The sequence below is a fragment of the Athene noctua genome, chromosome 2 (assembly GCF_965140245.1).
Source record: "Athene noctua chromosome 2, bAthNoc1.hap1.1, whole genome shotgun sequence".
Classification (NCBI taxonomy): domain Eukaryota; kingdom Metazoa; phylum Chordata; class Aves; order Strigiformes; family Strigidae; genus Athene; species Athene noctua.
Genome location: NC_134038.1, coordinates 155,257,849 through 155,280,179, shown reverse-complemented (window position 1 = coordinate 155,280,179; position 22,331 = coordinate 155,257,849). Strand labels below are relative to the sequence as shown.

General features: G+C 41.2%; 1 protein-coding gene across 1 annotated transcript in view; it reads left to right on the top strand.

The window, feature by feature from the left end:
• Nucleotides 1–22,011, top strand: part of EPDR1 (ependymin related 1) — a 34,945-nt gene extending 12,934 nt beyond the window's left edge. The window contains 2 exon segments of the mRNA XM_074898150.1: nt 16,778–16,986; nt 19,339–22,011. Of these exon segments, the coding sequence (XP_074754251.1) occupies nt 16,778–16,986; nt 19,339–19,529 (400 nt within the window). The 3' untranslated portion in view covers nt 19,530–22,011.
• The last annotated feature ends 320 nt before the right edge of the window (nt 22,012–22,331 follow it).

The window sequence follows — 22,331 nt, the reverse complement described above, 5'->3', positions numbered from 1 at the left end:
TTATATGTATTTGTTGTTTATTGTCATACTTAATTTCTGATTAGTTACATTGCCTGTAAGAGTAGGTGATTTCACAACATATATACTCATAGGCGGGTTATTTTGAGCTCCTAAATCCTTAATGTAAGTAATCTAGTCTTCTGAAGGAGAAGACAGTTAGCCATCAGAGATGGAGGCAGAACTGGGTATAATTCAGATACAGTCGAGGTACCCAGTCTGTCACATTGGTTGTGCTAATATAGGTGCTATTCAAGCCGGGTCGAAGAGATGTACAGTCTGGCACAGAGGCAAGTGCTGCCATTTGAGGCACTGCCAAATGTAGGTCCCACAACTGTTTAGTTGGAGCCTGGTGAAGGGATCCATGGTGGGTCAGGTGGGATCTCCTCTCTTTACTGTGTTTAGGAAGTCTAACACACGTCTGAAACACAGTTTGGTTCTCTGGAGTTCCTTCCTCTGAAAGAATGGAAAAATTGACTTACAAAGCTTGTATTATGTCTCTGCTGGATATGTATTATAACTGAGATGCTTATATACTGTAGCAATAGTAACTATAAACATTGTTCAATGTGTTCACTCTCCTTTGGATTATTTTTTTTACCCATGGAAGCGTTCTTTCATTGTCCTCCATGCTGGGCTAATAAATTATCTGCTGTTTGCAATTGCTGCCGCCATTTATAATCAGTCTGGTCTTGGTAATTCATTCCTCCCAACATTTGAATGTAGTTTCAGGCTGTCAAAATCCATAGATAATTTTTGTATTTTTTAAAACGTCGCTTGAAATATGGAAAGAGGGAGAACATCTCTTCATTACAATATGATGTTTGCTAGGAAATTAGTATAGTGTATGAAAAAGCATCAAATATAAAGACAAAAATCTGCTTAAATCGTTAGTCTGAACTTTTTATAATGAAGCAGTGTATGTAGAAATTAAACTTTGTTAGAGCTGTTCATGGCAGCCTCCAGCTACAAGGCGCTTGAGATACACCTCTTGCATAGAGAGTGGGGGGAAACAGTGACAACATGGGGCTTGGTTGACGCAGAAAGCTTTTTCTGTCCTCTGTTCCTCTGGTTGCTTTGTCGGCAAGCACCCTGATCCTGATGAGGGTGGCTGGCTCTGCCCCATGCCGCTGGGAACACTGTCGGGAACGGGACCCACAGTGGCACAGCAGCACGTCTCTGGCCAGAGAGCCTCCTGCCCAAAGCGTGGCAGCACCGGTTTGCTGGAGGAGGTGGACCATATTGTCACAACCAGAATGTTTATAAAATAACCTTTGCTTGCTGCCCTGTAGAGCTTTGAGGATAGGGAGGATTTCCAGGGTGAGAAAAGCAATGTATCACACAGGTCACCTCACAGGACTTGCTCAAGGCTTTGAGCATGCCTCCACCCAGATGCTTCTTGTAAGAAGAAGTCAGCAGCAACCAAATCACCATCCTGGCCAGAGTGAGTTTCCTCCATAATTTTTGCTCCTCACCAGTTCCCTCTCTCAGAAACCACTTTCCTGTTTTCTGAATGAGTCCAACTACAGGGTTAATGCAGTGCAGAGAACCTGGGAGAGCAAGTTCCCCAAGAGGTGCAGCACACCAGAAAACAAATGGATAAATGAAAATGCTGCAAAGATTTCTCATAAGTGAATTCACTTTTCTGAGTTTCCATACTCTTGGACATGTATGATTTTTGTCAGGTCAGCTGTGCAAATGACTACATGGAAAAGGCCCCAAAGAGGGATTTTTATGACAAAAAGATGTTTCAAATAATTTAAGTGCTTGTAGTTAAGGACATAAAGGTACTAATTACTTTGCCTAAAAATGAGGCCCAGAACACTGTAAAGAAGGAAACAAGAAATACCACAAAAGCCAGAATTTTCAAAAGTCAGCTTAAGTTTGTGGAAATACATTTTGGGGAGTTGAGAGTGCATAAAACATGTTATGTTTGCCTTCCAGCATCTCCTCAGATTGCCCATTTTGGATAAATTGATAGCTGTGCTAGGTTTTAAACATTTTTCAGCTTCTTGTTTTCTTCTAAATGGAATGGCTAATAAACACCTGATATAACATCTGTAAAAATCAGTTAAACTTTCCTGGCAGATTTTACAGGGCTTCGGGTAAGGTTAATGTATCATTTGGAGAAGGAGTTATACAGCCAGATTTCTCTCTAATTACATAGCTGGTAGATGGAAATTCTAAACAGTGGCAGTTACATGAGGATCTGCTGTTACACTGTGGAAAGAACAATTGTCTCTTGACAGCCAGGGGAAACATGAGAGGGAAAATCTGCTGGGCAGAAAAGTGATTTCTACTGATGCACTTCTCTGGGGAGAGAATGCAGGGGGTTTTATGGAGCCTTTGAATAGAAAAAAGTGTCTGGTAATATTGGGCGCCTCAATTTTGCAGTGATTACACTGACATGCTGAATTTTAGAAAATACTGAATACTGTCCTTCTGAAAATTTGTCCTTTTCAATTATCTTCATGTTGAACATCCAAAATAGGAAGCTGTTCAAAATCACTGGTCAGTTTTGAAACTCTTGCTCATTAAATGTATAAAATTAGAACAGCAAAAAACTACAATGTGCAAATATGAGACACTGTGTAATTTTTAAATAAAGTCATTCGTACTTTAAAAACAAGAGTTATTTTCATATTGGTTATGGTTATAGGAATTGTAAGGGAAAATAATTTTGGCATGTGCAAAATTTATGAATTCATATTAATTAAGAAAAGCTCAAAGAAAACTGTGGCTCCCTGGCAGTAAATGTATGACAGTGGGCTCTCTGTCAGGAAAACACCCCAAAAGTAGGTAGGCATACCTGTTTGCTAAAGACTTCGGTTTGTATTTGTGTCAGATGCTAAATGGTAAAGCTATTTCTGTCATGTTTTAAGCAGCATGGGTAGTCTAAACATGTTCAATAGGTCTAGTGACCTTTTCCTGAGTAATGGAAAACTTTCAGCTGTGCCAGTGCAGTATATTTATACCAATATTATTTACAGGTCTTGCCCTCCTTGCTACTTCTTCTTAGAACTGTCCTTGAATGAAAAATAAATGTGTCAGGTTTTTAATACAATTAAAGTGGCTATAAACATTCTTAAAAATAGAAATGTATTCTTAGCCTTGTGTACTTTAGCTGATTTCTGTGTCTTCAACAACTGTTTTTTCTGTGATAGACTAACAGATAATCTGTGAAGTGGTTCTGTATCAAATACATTGATGTGTACCCTAAAGCAAGTATGCAATAATTTGAAGAGAAAGGTTTTGAAATTCATATTCATCTATTAATTATTTACGTATTTGTAGTCCAGCTGATTTTTAAGAACATACTGAGGTCTGCCAGTTTCTCATGATGCATCCTGGATCCTGCTTACGGAGAATTCCTACAAACAGTATACGTGTGGTGACTGCTCAAAGTCCCCCACAAAAGGCAGAGAAGTTGTGGGTTACTGCAGAGTTGTAATAACAAAAAGCACAGCAACTCAGTAGAGGACCTATAAAAAACAGTTTTGTGAAGAGCAATTTTAACAGATAGTTTTACCTTTTAATTATTCTCCTTGAATGCTGAGCATGTATCATTTAAATTCTGTCTGTCTCCCCAGTCCTGATTATATCCCATCTGTTTGTCTGCTCCCTGAAGTATGGCATCCAAACCCAGGAACAACATTACCACTCTGACCTCATCAGGGCTAAGCAGAACAGCATAAATGACCTCCCTATGTGACCCAGAACTGTAACGTTGCCTTTCTAAATCATTACTGTATACTGTACAACATCTCAATGGGTATGTGTTCAAAATCCCATTTTCTTTATAACCATGGAACAATTATTGTCCGTCCCTAATGATTGTTTTCTCTCACACAGACATTCCCTTCTTTCCTGTAATTCTTTTATTTTGCACACCTTCAGTCAGCTCCACCTGGACTTTTAACAGACCAGTGCTTTGTATTTGATTCCAGTCACTAATTTATGCTCTCAGCAAACAATATGACTTTTGATTGATAGCTGCTGACGGAAGAAGAAAAAAGACCTGCACAAAAACTTCTGGATGAAATAAATAAGTTATTTTTACATTGGAGGTAGGGATGGAGAATGAAGTGCAGTGCCAGGACTTCAGGTTGCATTTATTTCCAGTGAAGTGAATCTCCATCTTTCATTTAAAAATAAGCTATACTCAGATCTTTGGATAAAGATGTTAGAAAGTTAAAGTGTACTTAGCTTTCAGACTGTGTTGTCTGATTATCCTAGCTGGCCTGACTTCCAAACTCCCTTGAAAACAGACCTAGTATTTTTTATTTTTTACATTGGACAGATATCTGAAAGACCTGATTCATCCCTCTTAAGGACATCATTGCAAATGGAAGGTGGAAATCATTACATCTTCGGGCACTAATCTGGTACAATCATATATCCTCACAATTTTTTCCAGGGAATATTCCATTGTGAGAGAAGAGTTTGCTCTATCAGAATAGGGACCTACTCCCCATCTGTTCCAAAGGGCAATCTGTTCCTCAGTCTTCTTTGTGATTACTTTTTATACAGGAAGGCATACTGAAAAGCAACTAACTGTCCAACTATATGTGTGATGGGATTTACAATCTCAGTGAAAAGCAATACAGGTCTCCTGAATATCATGTAGTCTCTGTTCATGGTATCTGAAGAGCCTTCTCTGTTTATGCACAGAAGTTAAGATGTGTGAGAAGCTGCAGGGCCCAGTCCTAGCTGAAAAATTGGTGTTTATTTTTTATTATTCTTTTATTCCAAAGTAAGCATCTGGAAAAGGGACATTGCTTAAGTTCAGTTATTTGCTATGCCCTTCTGATGTGCAAAATAGGTATTATCATATTAGGGCACAGCTAAGTTCAATATTCTGCCTCTGAGCCTGATTCAAAGAAAGGTGTTGAAACTCCAAATAAATCTGACAATTAGAATCATAGAATCATAAAATCATTTAGGTTGAAAAAGACCTTTAAGACCATCAAGTCCAACTGTTAACCTAGCACCACCAAGCCCACCACTAAACCGTGTCCCTAATCTACATATCTTTTAAATACTTCCAGGGATGGTGACTCTACCACTTGCCTGGGCAGCCAGTTCCAGTGCTTGACAACCCTTTCTGTGAAGGAATTTTCTGTACTATCCTATCTAAACTTCCCCTGCACAACTTGGGGCTGTTTCCTCTTGTCCTATCACTTGTTACTTGGAAGAAGAGCCTGACACCCTCCTCACTACAGCCTCCTCTCAGGTAGTTGTAGAGAGTGATAAGGTCTCCTCTCAGCCTCCTTCTTTCCAGGCTAAACAACCCCAGTTCCCTCAGCCGCTCCTCACAGGATTTGTTCTTTAGGCCCTTCACCAGCTTCATTGCACTTCTTTGGACACACTCCAGCACCTCAGTATCTTTCTTGTAGTGAGGGACACAAAACTGAACACAATATTCAAGGTCTGGTCCCACCGGTGCTGAGTACAGGGGAACAATCACTGCCCTAGTCCTGCTGGCCACACTATTTCCAATACAAGCCAGGATGCCATTGGCCTTCTTGGCCACCTGGGCACACTGCTGGCTCATATTCAGCTGGCTGTCAACCAACACCCCCAGGTCCTTTTCCACCAGGCAGCTTTCCAGCCACTCTGCTCCAAGCCTGTAGTGTTGCGTGGAGTTGTTGTGACCCAGGTGCAGGACCTGGCACTCAGACTCATTGAATCTCATACAGTTGGCCTTGTCCCATCTCTCCAGCCTGTCCAGGTCTCTCTGCAGAGCCTCCCTACCCTCGAGCAGAGCAACACTCCCACCCAAGGTGTTGTCTGCAAAAGTACTGAGGGTGCACTCAATCCCCTCATCCAGATCACTGATAAAGATATTAAAGCAAACTGGCCCCAGTACTGAGCCCTGGGCAACACCGCTTGTGACCAGCACCAACTGGATTTAACTCCATTCACCACAAGTCTTAGGGCCCCACCTGCCAGCTCCAGCCAGTTTTTTTACCCAGCTAAGAGTGCACACATCCAAGCCGTGAGCAGCCAGTTTTTCTAGGAGAATGCTGTGGGAAATGGTGTCAAAGGCTTACAAGAGTCCAGGTAAACAACATCCACTAAGCGGGTCACCTTGTCATAGAAGGTGATCAGGTTAGTCAAGCAGGACTTGCCTTTCATAAACCCACGCTGACTGGGCCTGGTTGCCTGGTTGTCCTGTACATGCTGCATGATGGCACTGAAGATGATCTGCTCCATGACGTTCCCTGACACCAAGATCAGACTGACAGGCCTGTAGCTCTCTAGCTCTGCCTTCTGACCCTTCTTGTAGATGGGCATCACATCAGCTAACCTCCAACCAACTGGGACCTAATGATAAATGATTGAAAATGGCTTTGTGAGCACTTCCACCAGCTCCTTCAGTACCCTTGGATGGATCCCATCCGAGCCCATAGACTTCTGTGTGGTTTAAGTGGTGTAGCAGGTTGCTAACCTTTGGATTACGGGGTCTTCATTCTGCTCCCTGTCCCTGTCTTTCTTCTCAGGGGGCTGGTACCCAGAGACCGACTGGTCTTACTATTAAGACTGAGGCAAAGAAGGCATTAAGCACCTCAGCCTTTCCCTCATCCTTTGTCACTGTTTCCTTCTGCATCCCACAAAGGATAGAGATTCTTCTTAGACCTCCTTTTGTTGCTAATGCATTTTTAGAAATATTTTTTGTTGTCTTTTATGTCAGTAGCTGGATTAAGTTCTAGTTGGGCTTTGGCGCTTCTAATTTTCTCTCTGGATAACCTCATGACATCTCTGTAGACCTCCTGAAATGCCTGCCCCTTCTTCCAAAGTTTATTAACTCTCTTTTTTTTCCTGAGTTCCAGATAAAGCTCTCTGTTCAGCCAGGCTGGCCGCCTTTGTTGTTGGCTCATCTTTTGGCACATGGAAACAGCCTGCTCCTGCGCCTTTAAGATTTCCTTCCTGAAAAATGTCCTGGACTCTTTTGCCCCTCAGGACTGCCTCCCAAGGGACTCTGTCAACCAGACTCCTGAACAGGCCAAAGTCTGCCCTCTGGAAACTCAAGGTGGCAATTCTGCTAACCTTCCTCCTTCTCCAAGAATCAAAAACTCCCATTTTGTGATTACAGTGCCCAAGATGACCTGCAGCTATCACATCACCCACAAGTCATTCTCTGTTCACGAACAACAGGTCCAGAGGGTGCCTTCCCTAGTTGGCTGCCTCACCAGCTGTGTCAGGAGGTTATCTTCCACACACTACAGGTACCTCCTACACTGTTTCCTCTCTGCAGACACCTGCTAAGTTGAAGTCCCCCATGAGAACAAGGGCTAGTGATTGAGAGGCTTCTCCCAGCTGCTTACAGAACATTTCATCTGCCTCTTCATCCTGGGTGGGTGGTCCATAACAGACTCCCACCATGATATCTGCCTTTTGGCCTTCCCCCTGATTCTTACCCATAAACCCTCAACCCTATTGTTACCATTATCAAGCTCTAGACAGCTAAAACACTCCCTAACATACAGGGCTACCCCACCCCATCTCCTTCCTTGCTCATCCCTTCTGAAGAGTTTATAGCCATCCATTGCAGCACTCCCGTTGTGTGAGTCATCCCGTCATGTTTCTGTGATGGCAACTGTATCATAGTTTTCCAGCTGCACAATGGCTTCCAGCTGCTCCTGTTTGCTGCCCATGCTGTGTGCAGTGGTGTAGAGCACTTCAGCTGATCTATTGATCCCGTCTTCTTTTTTGAGAGAGAAGTCCTGAATACTGTATGACCATTCTCAGGCACTTCTGTGGTTTTTAGCATATCAATAACCCTTGAGCCTTTGCCTCATGGATCTCCATCCCCTACCTCCTTTGAGATGGCAGACCGAAGGACCTCATTAGCACACCGTCCCTCAAACATGGGTGTGCTGCCCCCAGGCTTATCTCTAGTGAGCCTCGTTTTATCCCTTTCCCCCTTCAAATCTAGTTAAAGCTCTTTCAGTGAGCCCAGCTAACTCACATGCAAAGATCCTTTTCCCCTTTTGAGTCAGGTGTACCTCATCTGTCTTCAGCAGGCCTGGTGTCATGTAGACCAACCCATGATCAAAAAAAATCTGACAGTGACACCAGGCTTGGAGCCAGGTATTGATCTGCTGGCTCTTCCTGTTTCTTCCCTCATCATTTCCTGCAGATGGAATGATTAGGGAGAACACTACTTGTGCTCATGATCCCTTAAGCAGTTATCTCAAGGCCCTGAAGTCCCTTTTGACTGTCCTCAGACTTTTTGTTGCAACTTCATCTCTGCCTACCTGAAAAATCAGCAATGGATAATAATCCAAGGGCTGTACCAGGGTAGGAAGTTTTCTCTCCACATCAGACTCCCCTAAGAAGTGGGTCAACTCTGTGTAGTGGGCCTTCTCTTCCCTTTAGAAGGGAGTCTCCTGTGACAATAACCTGTCTTTTCTTCTTTATGGGAGGAGTTTTGGTGCAGGGTTTAGGCTGACTTAACCTTGGCAAGACCTCCAAGCTAGATGAACCATCGTCCTCATTATTACTTGGTTCCACTTGAAGAGCCTGGTACCTGTTATGCAAGGGCAGATGTGAAGGTGGGGCGGTCACAGAGATGAGGTGTCTGGGCAGGAACTTGTTGCCATTGCCCGCTGTCCCTTAAGTCACCGTGTTCAGCCAGGCAGAAAGCAGACAGGGAATCCTCGTGTCACACACACCCCCTGTCTGCCTGTTGGGCCTGTCCCAGGGAAGGCAGGGTGCGGCTCCAGTAGTCCATCTCTCTCTCACACCCCCTGATACTCTTCAACCTACTCTCCCCCTCCCGGAGCTCTGTCGCTCAGCGAAGGAGCTCCTCTCCCTGGGCTCCTCCGCAGCTCTGTCCAGGCAGCTGCGCCTGTTGCCGCGGGTATGGAGCTTAGAGAGGCCTTGGCTTTCTGCCCTGCGGGTACCATCGCTCCCTGGTCGAGCTGGCAGAGCCTCAGCGCCCTTCCCATGTGCCCTTCCCGCCAGGCCCTTCCTGCCACGCCCTTCCCGCCACACTTTTCCTGCCATGCCCTGCCTGCCACACCCTTAACACCACACCCTTCCTGCCATGCTTTTCCCACCATGCCCTTCCTGCCACGCCCTTCCTGCCACGCCCTTCCTGCCACGCCCTTCTTCCTGCCACGCCCACTGCCGTGCCACGCCCTGGCCGCTGGCGCCCCCTAAGGGCAGGTTTCATCCATAGGCAGTGCTTGGCCCCAGCCAGGTCCTGTCAGGTGCTGTCATGCGGGTCCTGGCAGCTCTCTAGGGGTGAAATCAAAAACAGGAACACAGGTACCTGTGTCTTTCATTTTGTTTTGCTTTGTTTTCTTTTTGGAGATACTCTCAGCCATCATAACCATGATCTTTCTGGTTCTCTCTACATGTTAAATTTTAGCTTCCTTTTTCTTACATTTTTCCAAGCACTTAAGACACATAGTGTGTCTTCATACAATTACGCGCTTAAAAGAGCATTTCCACATCTCAGTTTTGAGCATCCACTCTTTCAATTGAGTTATTTACTTCCTTTCTGTATATAGCACAAAGAGGATGAGGAATATAATGAATAAATTATAACGTACCTCTGTCATTTCCCTCCTTATTATTCGATCCTTCCTAAGGTCTTCAGCATACATTGAGGGGCAAGTCCTGACCTTCTTCATTCTTTTTGATCTCCTCTAAGTCCTGCTGTGATTTTGCAGTAAATTTTATTATTTTTAACCTGCTCAGGAAATTAAGTCCTCACTGTACTAGACTTTTTACAAACCCAGAACAGGAAAATAATCTCTGACCTCAAGTATATTTTGGTTTGATGTGGTTCTACTAGTATATACCATATTCCCTAGGAGGTGATTCCATTGGTTCACTGGAAAGCATAACGGTATTCTGGCCACATCTTCCCTTCCTGTCCTTTTGAGCCATGCTGTTGTCTACCAAGGGCTCCAATTCATGAATATACCATTACTCACGGAAACACACAGATTCTCTCTATTAAGGACAAGGCATCTTTTAGCCCCTTGCAAAACACAACTCCCTTAAACACAATGCTTTATTGTTTTCCTGAATTTCAACTTCAATTAGAATGCATTGTTCTCAGGGGTGCAACTTGGTGGATCAGATTAATTATTATGGAGTGTCAAACAGCCAAAAAGGGACAGCAGGAGAAGCAGTGTTCTTGCTGAAGAACTTAATTTCCTTTAGTATTTGCCAAAGCAGCTAATATAATTTACTGGGAAAAAAATTAATAGGACGTTTCATAATTTTTTAATGAGTTTCATAATTAAAGTCACAAAAATATCCTTTAGCTCGTGTAGCTTTGTGTTTCCAGCTTTTGATTCCTATATTTAAGGTTTTCTTTCTAACAAACTTCATAATTAACAGGACTTAAACTTCCTAATTCTCTCTGCTTTGGAAACTGGTAGTGCTGTCAAAGTTCCTCATATACCTTGCTAATTAGATACCTGATACAGGGGGCTTGGTTGCCTTGAAAATAGGAAAAGGTATTTACAATCTGTGAATGATTTAAGTCAGACTAAAAAATACTGCTTTTGCACACTATCAGATTACATTTACTGTCACATGTATTTGCACAATACTGTTATTTGTACAATATACCATAGTCCAGCACCACTGCCAAACATGTGAGATCAAATATGGTAAATTACTGTTGTTGTTGAGGTCTGATACACCAGAAGAAAAACACAAGTCTGAAATTACCGAAAACTTCATGGGAAAGAGGAAAGGAGTTCCCAGAAATATACTGAAAAACGAATGCTTCTCAGTTTCGAAATGAGCTTGCCAGAGCTTTCCAAAAGCAGATGAATGTTCTTGACCTGATGAGTGTTTATCAACTGCGTGTCCGCTTGGCAGTTTTGCTCCCTTGAAAATGTTCTTAATCTGAAGAGCTGAGAAGTCATCCTTTTAGTAAAGGTTCCCATTCTCTCAGTACATCTTTCTTCAATAAGAGATGTGTAAAAAATAGTGGTATTGCTGTGGGGTATGTCATCAAAAGGATACAAGATATCTAAAGAATTACATATTTGGATGTACCTGTCCGTGCACAGGAGAACAGAGAATTTGCTTGGGATATTTTTAGTGAAATTTCTCTTAGTTAGAAGTGTTTCTCAGTTCTTTCACAGTGTTTAAAAATTCCTTTTTACAAACAGAACCGGCAAAGAATTAAGTAATATCACAAGGGCAGGCAGATGCTTCAAGCTTTCAGTTAATCTCGGAAGAGAAAACGAAGTTAGCTTTGGAGTAATTGCAGCGACCTCAGCTTGGTATCTTAAATAGCAAATACTGTTCTCTGCTGAGTAATGAAATATCTCCGATACAAATCATACATAAAATTTTGCTTTCATTTTTCAATTGCTTTATAATACTTACTAGGTAATATAAGTCCTGGCTAACGTGAGTGGGAGTTTTAAGGATACAATAGCTGCAGCTGGAAAAACTGAATCAACAGGTTAAAGCCCTGGTTGAATGAAACCCCGTATGTTTTTGCAGGAAAGGAAAGTCTGTTTTACAAGAATCATTGTTCCCTTGTTTTTTGGGGCAGGGATTGTGGTTTTGTTCTTTGTTAATACAATGCCTCACACAACTGATTCTTGATCCCTGATTAGAGTCTCTTCAGTGCTACAGCAATCAAAAAATAAATAACAAGAATGGCATTTTAAGGCTCTGGTACTGTAAGTTACTTGTCCAAAGCCACAGAGAGAAATGATGCAGAGCCAGATTTAGCACACAAGGAATTTCTTTTACCCAGCCTCAGCCTCAGACAATTATTTTGCTTCTCTCTAGCAAATGACCTTGTCTGATGTACTTCGATACATCACGCGGGTCTTGGCATGTCACTGTCAGCACCTCTGCTCCTCTGAGTCATTACGAAGGCAACTGGACAGCAAGCAGCTCCTTCCTTCTAGGTTTGATGCTCATGATGAAGCCTTCGGAAGTGCAGAAGTAAACCCTGGGAATTACGCAGATGTGTTAGGTGATGGGCAGGCTAGCATGCTTCAGGACTGACAGCTGGGAAGGACCTCGGCATGGGGCACTTTTCAGCAGAACTTGGTGCAGACCGAGTAGCTGAAACAGAGCTGGTAGCATGGTCTCGAATCAAATGACTTTTTTTTTCCTGACAAATATTTAAAAGTAGTTCATTGTTTTGCATTGCACTAATAACATGCAGAATGATAATCCATTCAAAAGACATTAGGTACGTTTCCTGGTTTCAGTCATTTATGAGGGACCAGGAGTGTGTCTGTACGTGTCATAGTTTAACCCCAACTGCAACTAAGCACCACACCAGCCGCTCTCATCCCCCCACCCATCTGGGATGGGAAGGAGACTCAGAAAGGAAAAAAAGTAAAACCTGTGAGTTAAGAACAGTTTAATAATTGAAATACAATTAAATATAATAATAACAACAACAATAATAATTGTAGTGAAATGGAAGACAGCAAAAAGAGAGATAAAAAAGCCTGAAGACCAGTGATGCACAGTGCAGTTGCTCACTACCCGTTGACTGATGTCCAGGGGTGCCCAACGTGGGGCACGTGATCTGGGCTGTCTCCTGGGAGGTGCCTCTAACTATCTCCACAAATTTCAGGAGGAATCTCAGAGGTAGGACGGTATTTGGATACACACCCACTCCTTGCAGTATGTCTTCAATGCAGGTGCTTTGCACTCATATTTTGCCTCGTGATTATGCGGGTATGGTATTCTGCCCTTGCATTGAATTCAGTTGATCTTTTATTCAGAAAAATACTTTCTTTAGCTCGGGAGAAGAGATTACTAAACGCAGTGTGTATCCCACCTGTCCAACATGATTACTTCCAGCAAAGTCAATAGAATTATTTTTGCAGGATATGGTCCAGTGTTAACAAATTCCTTAAAGCATAGGAGCAAAACTGTGTGTGTGCCTTTATATGCTGGAATTTATCCATTTTCAGGGAGTATTAAGGACCATGAGAGAGTCCCATTAAGGGCATAGTGTACAGAGGGTATGAGGCGTAGGACAGGGTAGGATGGAATAGAAGGAGAGGAAGGGAAATAATGTCAGTCAGGCAAATAGGGGAACTTGTCCAAGTAACTTCTCCAAATGTTTGAATGTGTCCAGTGAACAGTTTGGGGCTTTCTTGAAGTTACAGTTTAAGGAATGAAATTATTATAAAAATAATGTTAGAAGTGGGTACAGGCTGCAAATATGTTACTTTTTCTGAAAAAACAAACTAATCAAAAATCATTTCCTCTTCTGTTTCTTTGCCAAGACCTATTTTCAGGACTCTATGCTTCCCCTCAAGCAGCCAATGAAATCTTGGGCACCTAAAACAAATAAAAGCAGTATACTTAGGACTTGGCTGGTAAAAAAAAAAAAAAAAAAAAAAAGGAAATTATTTTTAAATATTTTGCTTTAAAATATTCTAGATTGTAATTTTTATATTCATACACATTTTGTTATTAATTTTGGCTTATAAATAGTTCTCTTTATAAAACAACTTAACCATTCAGCTTTCATATGCAGTTAAACTCAGATCCTGTATAATCTTAAGCTTCTCCGCTTGCTATTTCCAGGACACACAGAGGACCAATTCTCTTTAAAACCTGGATGTGAGGTACATCCGGGTTGAATAATGACAGTGTAAATCATGTTTGCTGCTTACCCAGGGCTGCCATGCACAGTGAGTAGAGCCATGCTCTCTGCAGTTCTCATCTTGTGTGCGTGCCACTGTAGCTGCTGAGTTCATCCCAGAAGCACATCAAATCTTACAACTGGTGTCTGTTCCACATAATGTTCACTCTGCCCCTCCCAGAACCAAAAATGTAGGTGGTGGAGCCTCTTACTCTGCAGAATGGTGCTAGAGAGATGCTTGATAATGAGTTTGATTTGTTTGCATTTTTCTAATTCTTCTTTTCATTGTTGTTTTATAATGCACATCTTGCTGTCTGCATGGAAGATGGCAAAGTGAGAAACTAGGCTTTTTTGTGTTGTGACCCTCCTTCTATTTCTAAGTAGATGGCCTAAGTATTCCGGCCATCTGTTGAAGTCACAGTGGGTATCCATGTGCTGGAAGTTACATACATGCATTTGTCAGATCGAAGTTTGAACTACTGTTTCACTTGAGCAAAGGTGGCACATGTCCCTCATAGAGTGATATCAATTCACAGGTTACAAACTTTATTCCATTTAAAAATATATAAAGGAAAGGATAAGGAAAAAGGAAATGTGAAAAAAATATTGTTAAAAATGCAAATAAAATTCCTGTGTGAAATAAGTTTTAAGTAAGGATTTAAAATAAAAAAGAACTGTAATTATTTACATTTTATTCCCAGTGTTTGTAATACTTTGCTAATATATTGCTCTTTTGCTCTTTCACAAAATGACTGTATTATCACTCAGATATCTCAGACACATCGATAGACTCGTCTGTAAGGCATTCTCCATTCCACTCCTATGGAAGCTGCCTGGGCAGCCATCCGAACAATAGTTAAGTCATTAGAGCCTGGTTGCAAACACATAAATAAGTGTATTTTAGTATTCTTTTGAGTATGTTCTCTGGACTGAATGTGATGTCCTTATGTGGTCACAGGCTTGAGTAAGGAACCAGTTTATATATACTGGATTCTTCAGTAGTGTTTCATGACTGTGGAGACATTGCCTTTAACTAAGAAAATAGTAGCCGAGTTTAGGCTGGTAAAAGTCATCACAGAAGCAGGGATATTTTAAGATATGGGCAGGAGAATGATTTACCACAGGGAAGCTAATATATAATCTTGCAGCTTGTCAGCCTCTCTGTGCAAGTCTTGTTAACGTGTGGGAAGTTCCCGGTAACTGACTCCCTCACAGAAAGTGGGACAATCTATCTCCCATGTTGTGCAAGGTCGTGTGTGAGAGGTATGCCCCAGCTTACCTCATGTCAGCCTCCTTGTCCCCATTTCAATTCTTTGTCACCATTCAGTCTGACCTGCCTATGTTTCCACACGTACTTGGATGAAGGATCCTCTCAAGAAGCAAAGGGGATGTTGCTCAGATGCTTTTAGCCATGCTTTGAGGCTTCTCATAGTGCAACCTTTAAATGCTTCTGTGTCAGTGGTGGGTAAAGTGATTCCTGTCTGATGCAATTTCATAGTGCAACAATTAAAACTGTAAATTGTTTTGTCAGCCCTATTTTAAGTAATCTCTACATGCCCCCCAAAAGAATGTGAAGACTGCAAAGAGAAACATACAGGAGTTGGGAAATACCACAGAGAAGGTCCCCTCTTGCTTTTGTGCATCATCTCTTCGATTAAATGGTCTGTGCACTGTTTTCCTCCAGCTTCCCATCTTGCTGATGGCACAAGATGAATACCGTTAGGGGCTAGCATGAAGTGAAGTGGAAGACACCACTGTCCGAAGGACACCCAAGCTATCTATTTTTTTTTTGCAGGAAATGGAGACAGCATCATGAACAAAGCAAGAAATTACAGCCGGAAAGAGGCACTGTTACAGATAGGCAAGATGAGGCTGTTCGAGGGAATTAATACCGTCCCTTCCTTTTCTCTAGAGTCACTGTGTAACAGTAGACTGTAGCCAAATATTGAGCTAAGATATTCACAGGGAGCTTCTAATAATGAGTACACAGTTTTGGGGGGGCTTAGAGAGTGACCCTTGGGTCTCCTTTGTGAAAGGTGCAGAGCATGCATGAGGATGCTTTGAGTTGTGCTTTGAAGGACTCATCATCTGATAGATAATGCTAAGTATGCTGGAGAAGTTTGACTTCTGGTGTTTCTGGCTGTGTATTCAAAATCAGTTGATACTTCAGATAATTTGGATTTCAGTTTCTCTCTGTTTCTGTCCCCAGTTACAAGGTAAGGATCATACCACCTCCTTTTTATAGCTATGAAGCATCACAGTGTTTGTGGTAGACCCAACTGCTATAACTAGTAACTAGATGAAAATGTCCGTGAAGAGGTTTATCATCTCTCCTCAGAGCAGGAATCAGTCACTTCATACTCTACAGAAGATTGTTTTTAAAACCTTATTAACTATCCATTTTGTTGACCTCAGTTTCTGGCCTCTCAAGCTCACTGATCTCCACACCTTTCCTTATCTCTGCCTTAGTATTTTGCTCCTCTGATTTCTCCTTTCTCTACTTCTTGAGTCTGGTGGCTTCCAAAGTGAAACTTTGTCATTAGGACAGAGAGCCTCTCAGTTCTGCACTTGAGGCCATGCACTTCTCCCTTCGCTGGCATGTTCCACTAAGCTACATGGGTCGCCATGGAGGAGCAGCAGTGAGGATGACATATACCATATCTAACCAGCACAGAGAAAGGCTCTGCCACGTTCATGGGGAATTGAATCTGTCCAGCCTATGCAAACAGGTTTTTTCAGAGGCTTATAACTTAGCCAAATCTGGGCAACTTTTAATAAAAACTTTTCCCCTGCCAAATTTCAAGTCCTTTCTCCAAAACATGGAGGCACTAGAGCTTTTTAATGAAACAGTTATTAAAAAACAAAACTAGGAATAATAACATGTTTTTCTCCCAGTTGTTCTCAGAAAAGTTGTTCTGTTGTTCTCAGAAATGGCTGAAGCAGTTCAGCCTGATTATTTATTTTGGAAAGAGTTAGCTGAGACAAACTTTAAGCATGGGAAATTTCAGCCCAATTGGTTAGCCTTTCTCAAAGTTTGGCAAAGTTTAATGTAAGTGAAAATGATCTTATACCGAGAAGTCAAAGGCAAGCTTACTTATCAGCATGACTATCCTTGCTGAGTATAGAAAAAGACTACTATATATATTAACTGCTTTTTTTTTAATATTTCAGATTCTTTGAGTATATATTGCTCTACAAAGATGCAGTGATGTTTCAGATTGAACAAGTTACAAAGCTTTGTTCAAAGATTGCTCTGACGGAGCCATGGGATCCATATGATATTCCTGCCAATTCAACTTACGAAGATCAATACTACATTGGGGGACCTGGAGACAAAATTATAGTACAGGAATGGTCTGACAGAAAACCAGCCAGGAAATGTATGTGCATGCTTTTGTTTCATCTTAATAATAATCATTGTCTCTGCTACCCAGAGAAAAATAAGATTATTCATGTTTCACCCCAGCTTTCCATAGTTTATAAAGTTTGCTGGAAGAAATAAGAAATATACCCTGTGCACAACGTATCATTTTATTATCAATGCATTTTTTTAACAAAATTTCATATCTCAGATGGATCAAGAGACTTGATTGTATTTTAGTTCATATTATACAGATTTTGGCATGGAACAGCATCATTTTGCCTCTGAATCTAGCAGCCAGTATCCTAAATTGATCTAAAGAAGAACTGGTACTATAATTAGGGGCACACTCAAACTAGAGAGTGCATAATAGAAACAAAGCAGGTGTCACTGTGTGTCTACACACTACTATCAGACGATATCATAGAATACATCCAATAAATGGTTCTGCAGCAATGGACATTCTTAATGTGCACCTAAGTTTTGTTATCTGCCACACTAGTAAGAAAAATCTGTTCTCAAGGCTTAGTTCTGCACTTAGCAGCTGAACACCTACCTCAAAGAAAGTAGGCTTGGTAGCATCATATTTTACTTTAATTTTTTATTCGAAATTCTGATAGAAGATTTGTTGAGGAAAACAAGCCTTCATTTCTGGATACTCAAATCCAAACTCATTGAGGCCAGAATGTTTTTGGTATATTAGGATGCCCTGGAGAGGTATGTTCATATACTGCACAGCTTGCCAACCTTTCTTTAGGTACTGTATGTGTGTTTCATGTCACAGCTTATCTATTTCTGATAATGTGGTTGCCGTACAGTGTATGACACAATACTGCAAGGACAGAAAATAAATATGTTCGATTGCTACTGAGTGTGAGAAAATAAACCTCCTTGGGACTGGAAAAAGTTGTTACAGGCATCACTCAGAAGAACTGATTTATGATCTCAGTAGGTAATTTTGTATTTTAACCTCATGAGTTTCTGCTATCAAGAGATCTCAAATATATAAACCAAATGGATGAAGTGGTGTATGATGGAAGGGTAAAGAAAGATCACAGAAGAGGTGCATGGAGTTAATAAAAGATTTAAAAGTGAAGGGTAATCAAAGGAAACCATTTCGATAGTATTGACTACGGAAATAGCATAGTCATGAACGTAGAGGTGAGGCAGAGGCTGCGGGGGAAAGAGAGTGAAGGAACACCTCTGAGATAAGCACATTGTGGAATTAAACTAAGTTAAAACAAGGGACTGACTTACTACATCACAGATGTGGAAGAGATCAGCATTGAGTGAAGTCTTGAAATAATGAGCTGGTAGAAATGTTTGAGAGGAATAGGAATTAAAAAATTAACATGGTAATGATGATATGAATAGATGATGGTAAATGGAAGGAGTGAGTTAAAACAAGACAGAGGTACTGGAGTTGTATTTGGGAATGTTGCTCTTTTAATGAGACAAACCCTCTGCGCTTAAGACAGTAAGATGGAAAAAGGTGAAGCAAGGTCGTGTTTATTTGGATTAAAGATGTGGTGAGTATCACCAGTGTAAGAATGACAATTAAGACTATAGGACCAAAAGCTGTGGAAGCAAGTTGCTATGTCTGTCAGTTGTGGTGCAGAGGAGTCCCCAGCACAGCAGAGAAGTGCTTTAGGGTCATTTGGATGAGATGCTGGGGGCTATGGTGTAGGGGAGAACTTTGTAGAGTAGGGCTGAGGGTTGGACTCAATGCTCCCAAGTGTCTTTTCCAACCTGAATGATTCTGTGATACCTTGGGTAGTGAGTGCAGAACTTCCTGTGCACAGAAAGGAATCAGACGTCCCACATAGTTAAGGGGACTAAGTGTTTTAGAGTGCCAAAGGCTGTGTGGAAGGCAAACACTGCTTTCACTAATCACACCTTTGAACTTGTCAAGAATGTAAGATGAAACGCCCCCGTGCTACCAAAGCTGGTAGCACCAAAATTTCTTCTGGGAAAACAAAGCATTTCATTGCTTTACTAGTGAAGTAAATGCTGACATGAAAGTGGCATGAGAGATGGAAGAGATAAGACGTGTGCAGAACAGAGCTAAATGTGGGACTAAGCAGAACTGTCGATCCTTCAGTAGACGTATACTTGAGAGGTGATGTATTGATGCCATGACAGTATCATGATTTGAAATGTGCTTGACACCAAGATGTTCAGGTTTAAGATCATTGCGGTGTCCTAATTATACCAGTTTGGTGGCCTTTCTTGGTGTTGCCATTCGTACGGACAGAACTATGGGGAGTTTCAGCCTATAGGCTTGAGGAGTGGCTGTTTTTTTGACTGACATCATGTGACACATTCATTCATTCTTGTCATCTAAAGTAGTTGCATTTCTGCTTGGTTACAGTGGAATCCTGGGTCGGTGTTTACACAGTCAAAGACTGTTACCCAGTACAGGAAACCTATACGAAGAACTACAGCGTGACAACCTCCACTCGCTTTTTTGATCTACAGCTGGGCATTGCCGACCCCTCAGTGTTTACCCCACCCAGCACCTGCCAGACAGCCCAGCTGAGGAGGATGAAAGATGAATGCTGATTATGGACACTGGCTGCCCCAGGCAAACAAATATTATCGAAGAGGATGGTTATTTATAGTCAGCTGCTGACGTCTAACCTGATTTTTCAAGCTTATTGTTGCTCTTTTGGGAATTGTAAGTTTTCACTTGAAGAGGAACATAAACATTTAACTGAGTAAAATATGTAACACAAAAGATATCTTTCATCACATTAAGCTGTTCAGTGATGCACTTGCAGTATTATATAGTTAACACTAAGACAATATTTATAGATATTATTTATTTAAGCTGTGGATGATTTTCCTTTTACAAAGGTTTCATTATGTTTTCAAGAAGATAAAGCATAAGCAGACTGCAATAATGGTAACATCTAGAAGGAAAAGCTAGATTTTGTTGTTGTTACTTCTGGGAACTTGAGGGAAGGGGAAATATGTCCTGGGTAAGGCCTCATCCCTAACCGAAAAATACCCCATTTTAAACAATGTACATCAAAACTGTGGAAATTCATTCTCTTGCTTTTGTTTTGCTTTGTGTTTCTTTCTTTCTGCCCTTCAGAAAGCTGGTAGTCTAATGTTTGAGCTGATTTTTTTCTTTCTGAAAAGAAACTGGAGTAGCTCTATTCATGTAATGGTAGCTGGCATACAAAAAATACTTTTCTGTTTCTTGGGAGAATGGCGTGAAAGGAAGGGGAGGAGGGAGAGGTAAACCCCCCAAAAAGTAAGCCAAATTTTTCTTGCATTTACTACACTTTTGGTGGGTGTGATGAGACATTTTTCAGTCATATTTTACTTTAGCACCCACTTTTCAAGGCAATACTAGTTTTAACCTATGCAAAGAGATTAAGAGGTACTGCACTCTAAGTGGCTTTAGTATTTTGTAACTATTTTCAAAAGTCTTTACTCAAAGAGTATGGAAACACCTTTATAATTCCAGGTAGAAGTGAAAAAAATCCATTCTTAGTGGGTAACTAGTAAAGGCTAAAATCAGCATTCACATAGTGCCTGGTGATCTGGATGGAGTGAAAGACAGAGCTGTGTGACCAGTGTGAGGAGGTGGGAGGAGGAATGGGAGGGAGAGGTTTTAGACATCCTCTGGGCGATGTGACTGCAAGGTACTGCAGTCTGAGCATTTACAGTCTGACTTTCTTTTGCACCCACCTCATTGGTGCCTGCCTTATTTGCTGTTCCGTCATCATCTCAAACCATCATCTCCACATACTTTTCTGGTGGGCAGAGTGAAAGTTTCCTTAAGGGGAATAAATAACCAAAAAAGCGCAAGAAGCACACATATTTTGCTTTAGAAAATTCAAACCAAATCTTCATGCACCTTCAGGCCCTCAGAAGTGTGGAATGGTGATGGGTTTTGCACTTTTACCAAATGAAATGAATTGGCTTGTTCCGTAAGCTTAGGCATGCATTTTATTTATTATTTGCAAATACATTTAAAGCCAGATTTATGTCCTCTTACATGTGTTGGGTAGTTGTTTGCTCCAGAAGTTGTACGACTGAAAACAGTGCAACACTGGGAAGTTTGGTGTCTCTGAAGGAGAGATGCTGGGCAGGCCTTTAGTGCTTTTTATGCTCATAGCTTTTTGTACGTAAGCAAGTGGTACAGCAGTTATTTTGCTTTCACAGTTGTGGTCAGAATGGCATTCTACTTTGCCTTGTGCCTAATGAAAGCATATACACATACCTGCTAAAATTTAGGTAGTTCTTTAAAAATTTTTTCTCGGACATGACTATTACACTGAAACATGCTAGTGGAAAGAAGGATTTGGTTTTGTTAAATTTAGAGTTCATTTAGCCCGTACTCGCCTTCTGTATTTTTTGTGACAACCTAAATGCTAACTGCATATTGTTCTCATTAGGGTAATTATTAACATGCATTTCTTAATATCTGTGTCTTGTTAGAATCTGGAAAATATAATAAATCTGGCTAACAAACATGAAGCTGTGGTACTGTATCGTTTGGGATGACTGTTGTGGTAGAGCAGATAGCTGAGTAATCAGGGTGCTTGTATTATGTTTTGCTGACTGATATAATTTCTAGCAATAACATTAAATGTTCATTTAAATATGAATTTGCAAAATTCTGGTACACAGAAGTGCTTTAAAAATGTTGCCATGACATACAGGGCAATTTTCTATGGCTAAATATGTACCTCTAAAACAAAGCTGTTGTCTTTGTATTTATGCTCTGCAGATTCAATAAAGAGAGCTGTGAAAGAGATGCCAAACAACAAATTTTTAGATTACATGTTTTAAATTAGCCACGACCCAGCTATAAAGCATGAAATGTATATGCGTGGTTTGTTATCTTTGTTACCATTTGTTAGATGCCACAAGAGACATTTTGTCTTCATGTGACTATGCCAGTGGCTCCATAACAACGAGCATGAAAGGACTTTAAAGTAGCCATGTAGTGTGCTGCCACAGTAAAGTGAAAATGGGGTTTTAAGATGTCTGATAGTCTGGGGAATTTGTTTATGACAGTTATCTTGTAGAAAATTAATAATAAATTGGTATGTACATGAGTTGCGTTGTATTCTATTGGGTAACAGTGATAGAACCTGGGAGCTGGATAGCCTGTGAGACAAAGCCGTTTTTGTGAGATTTCCAGTGCTTCCTGGTTTCAGCTGGGCCAGAAATAGTGCAAACATAGATCTGCCTGCCATATTTTTGTATTTCTGCTTGGAGGCTTCGCTGAAAGCAGGATGTGCAGAAACACAACATTGTTTTATTTAAAGTTAACTAAACATTCCTGAACCTCAAAACAGGTTTAGTTTGAGTTTGGGGAGGAGATCTGGACATTTGGTTCAGTTC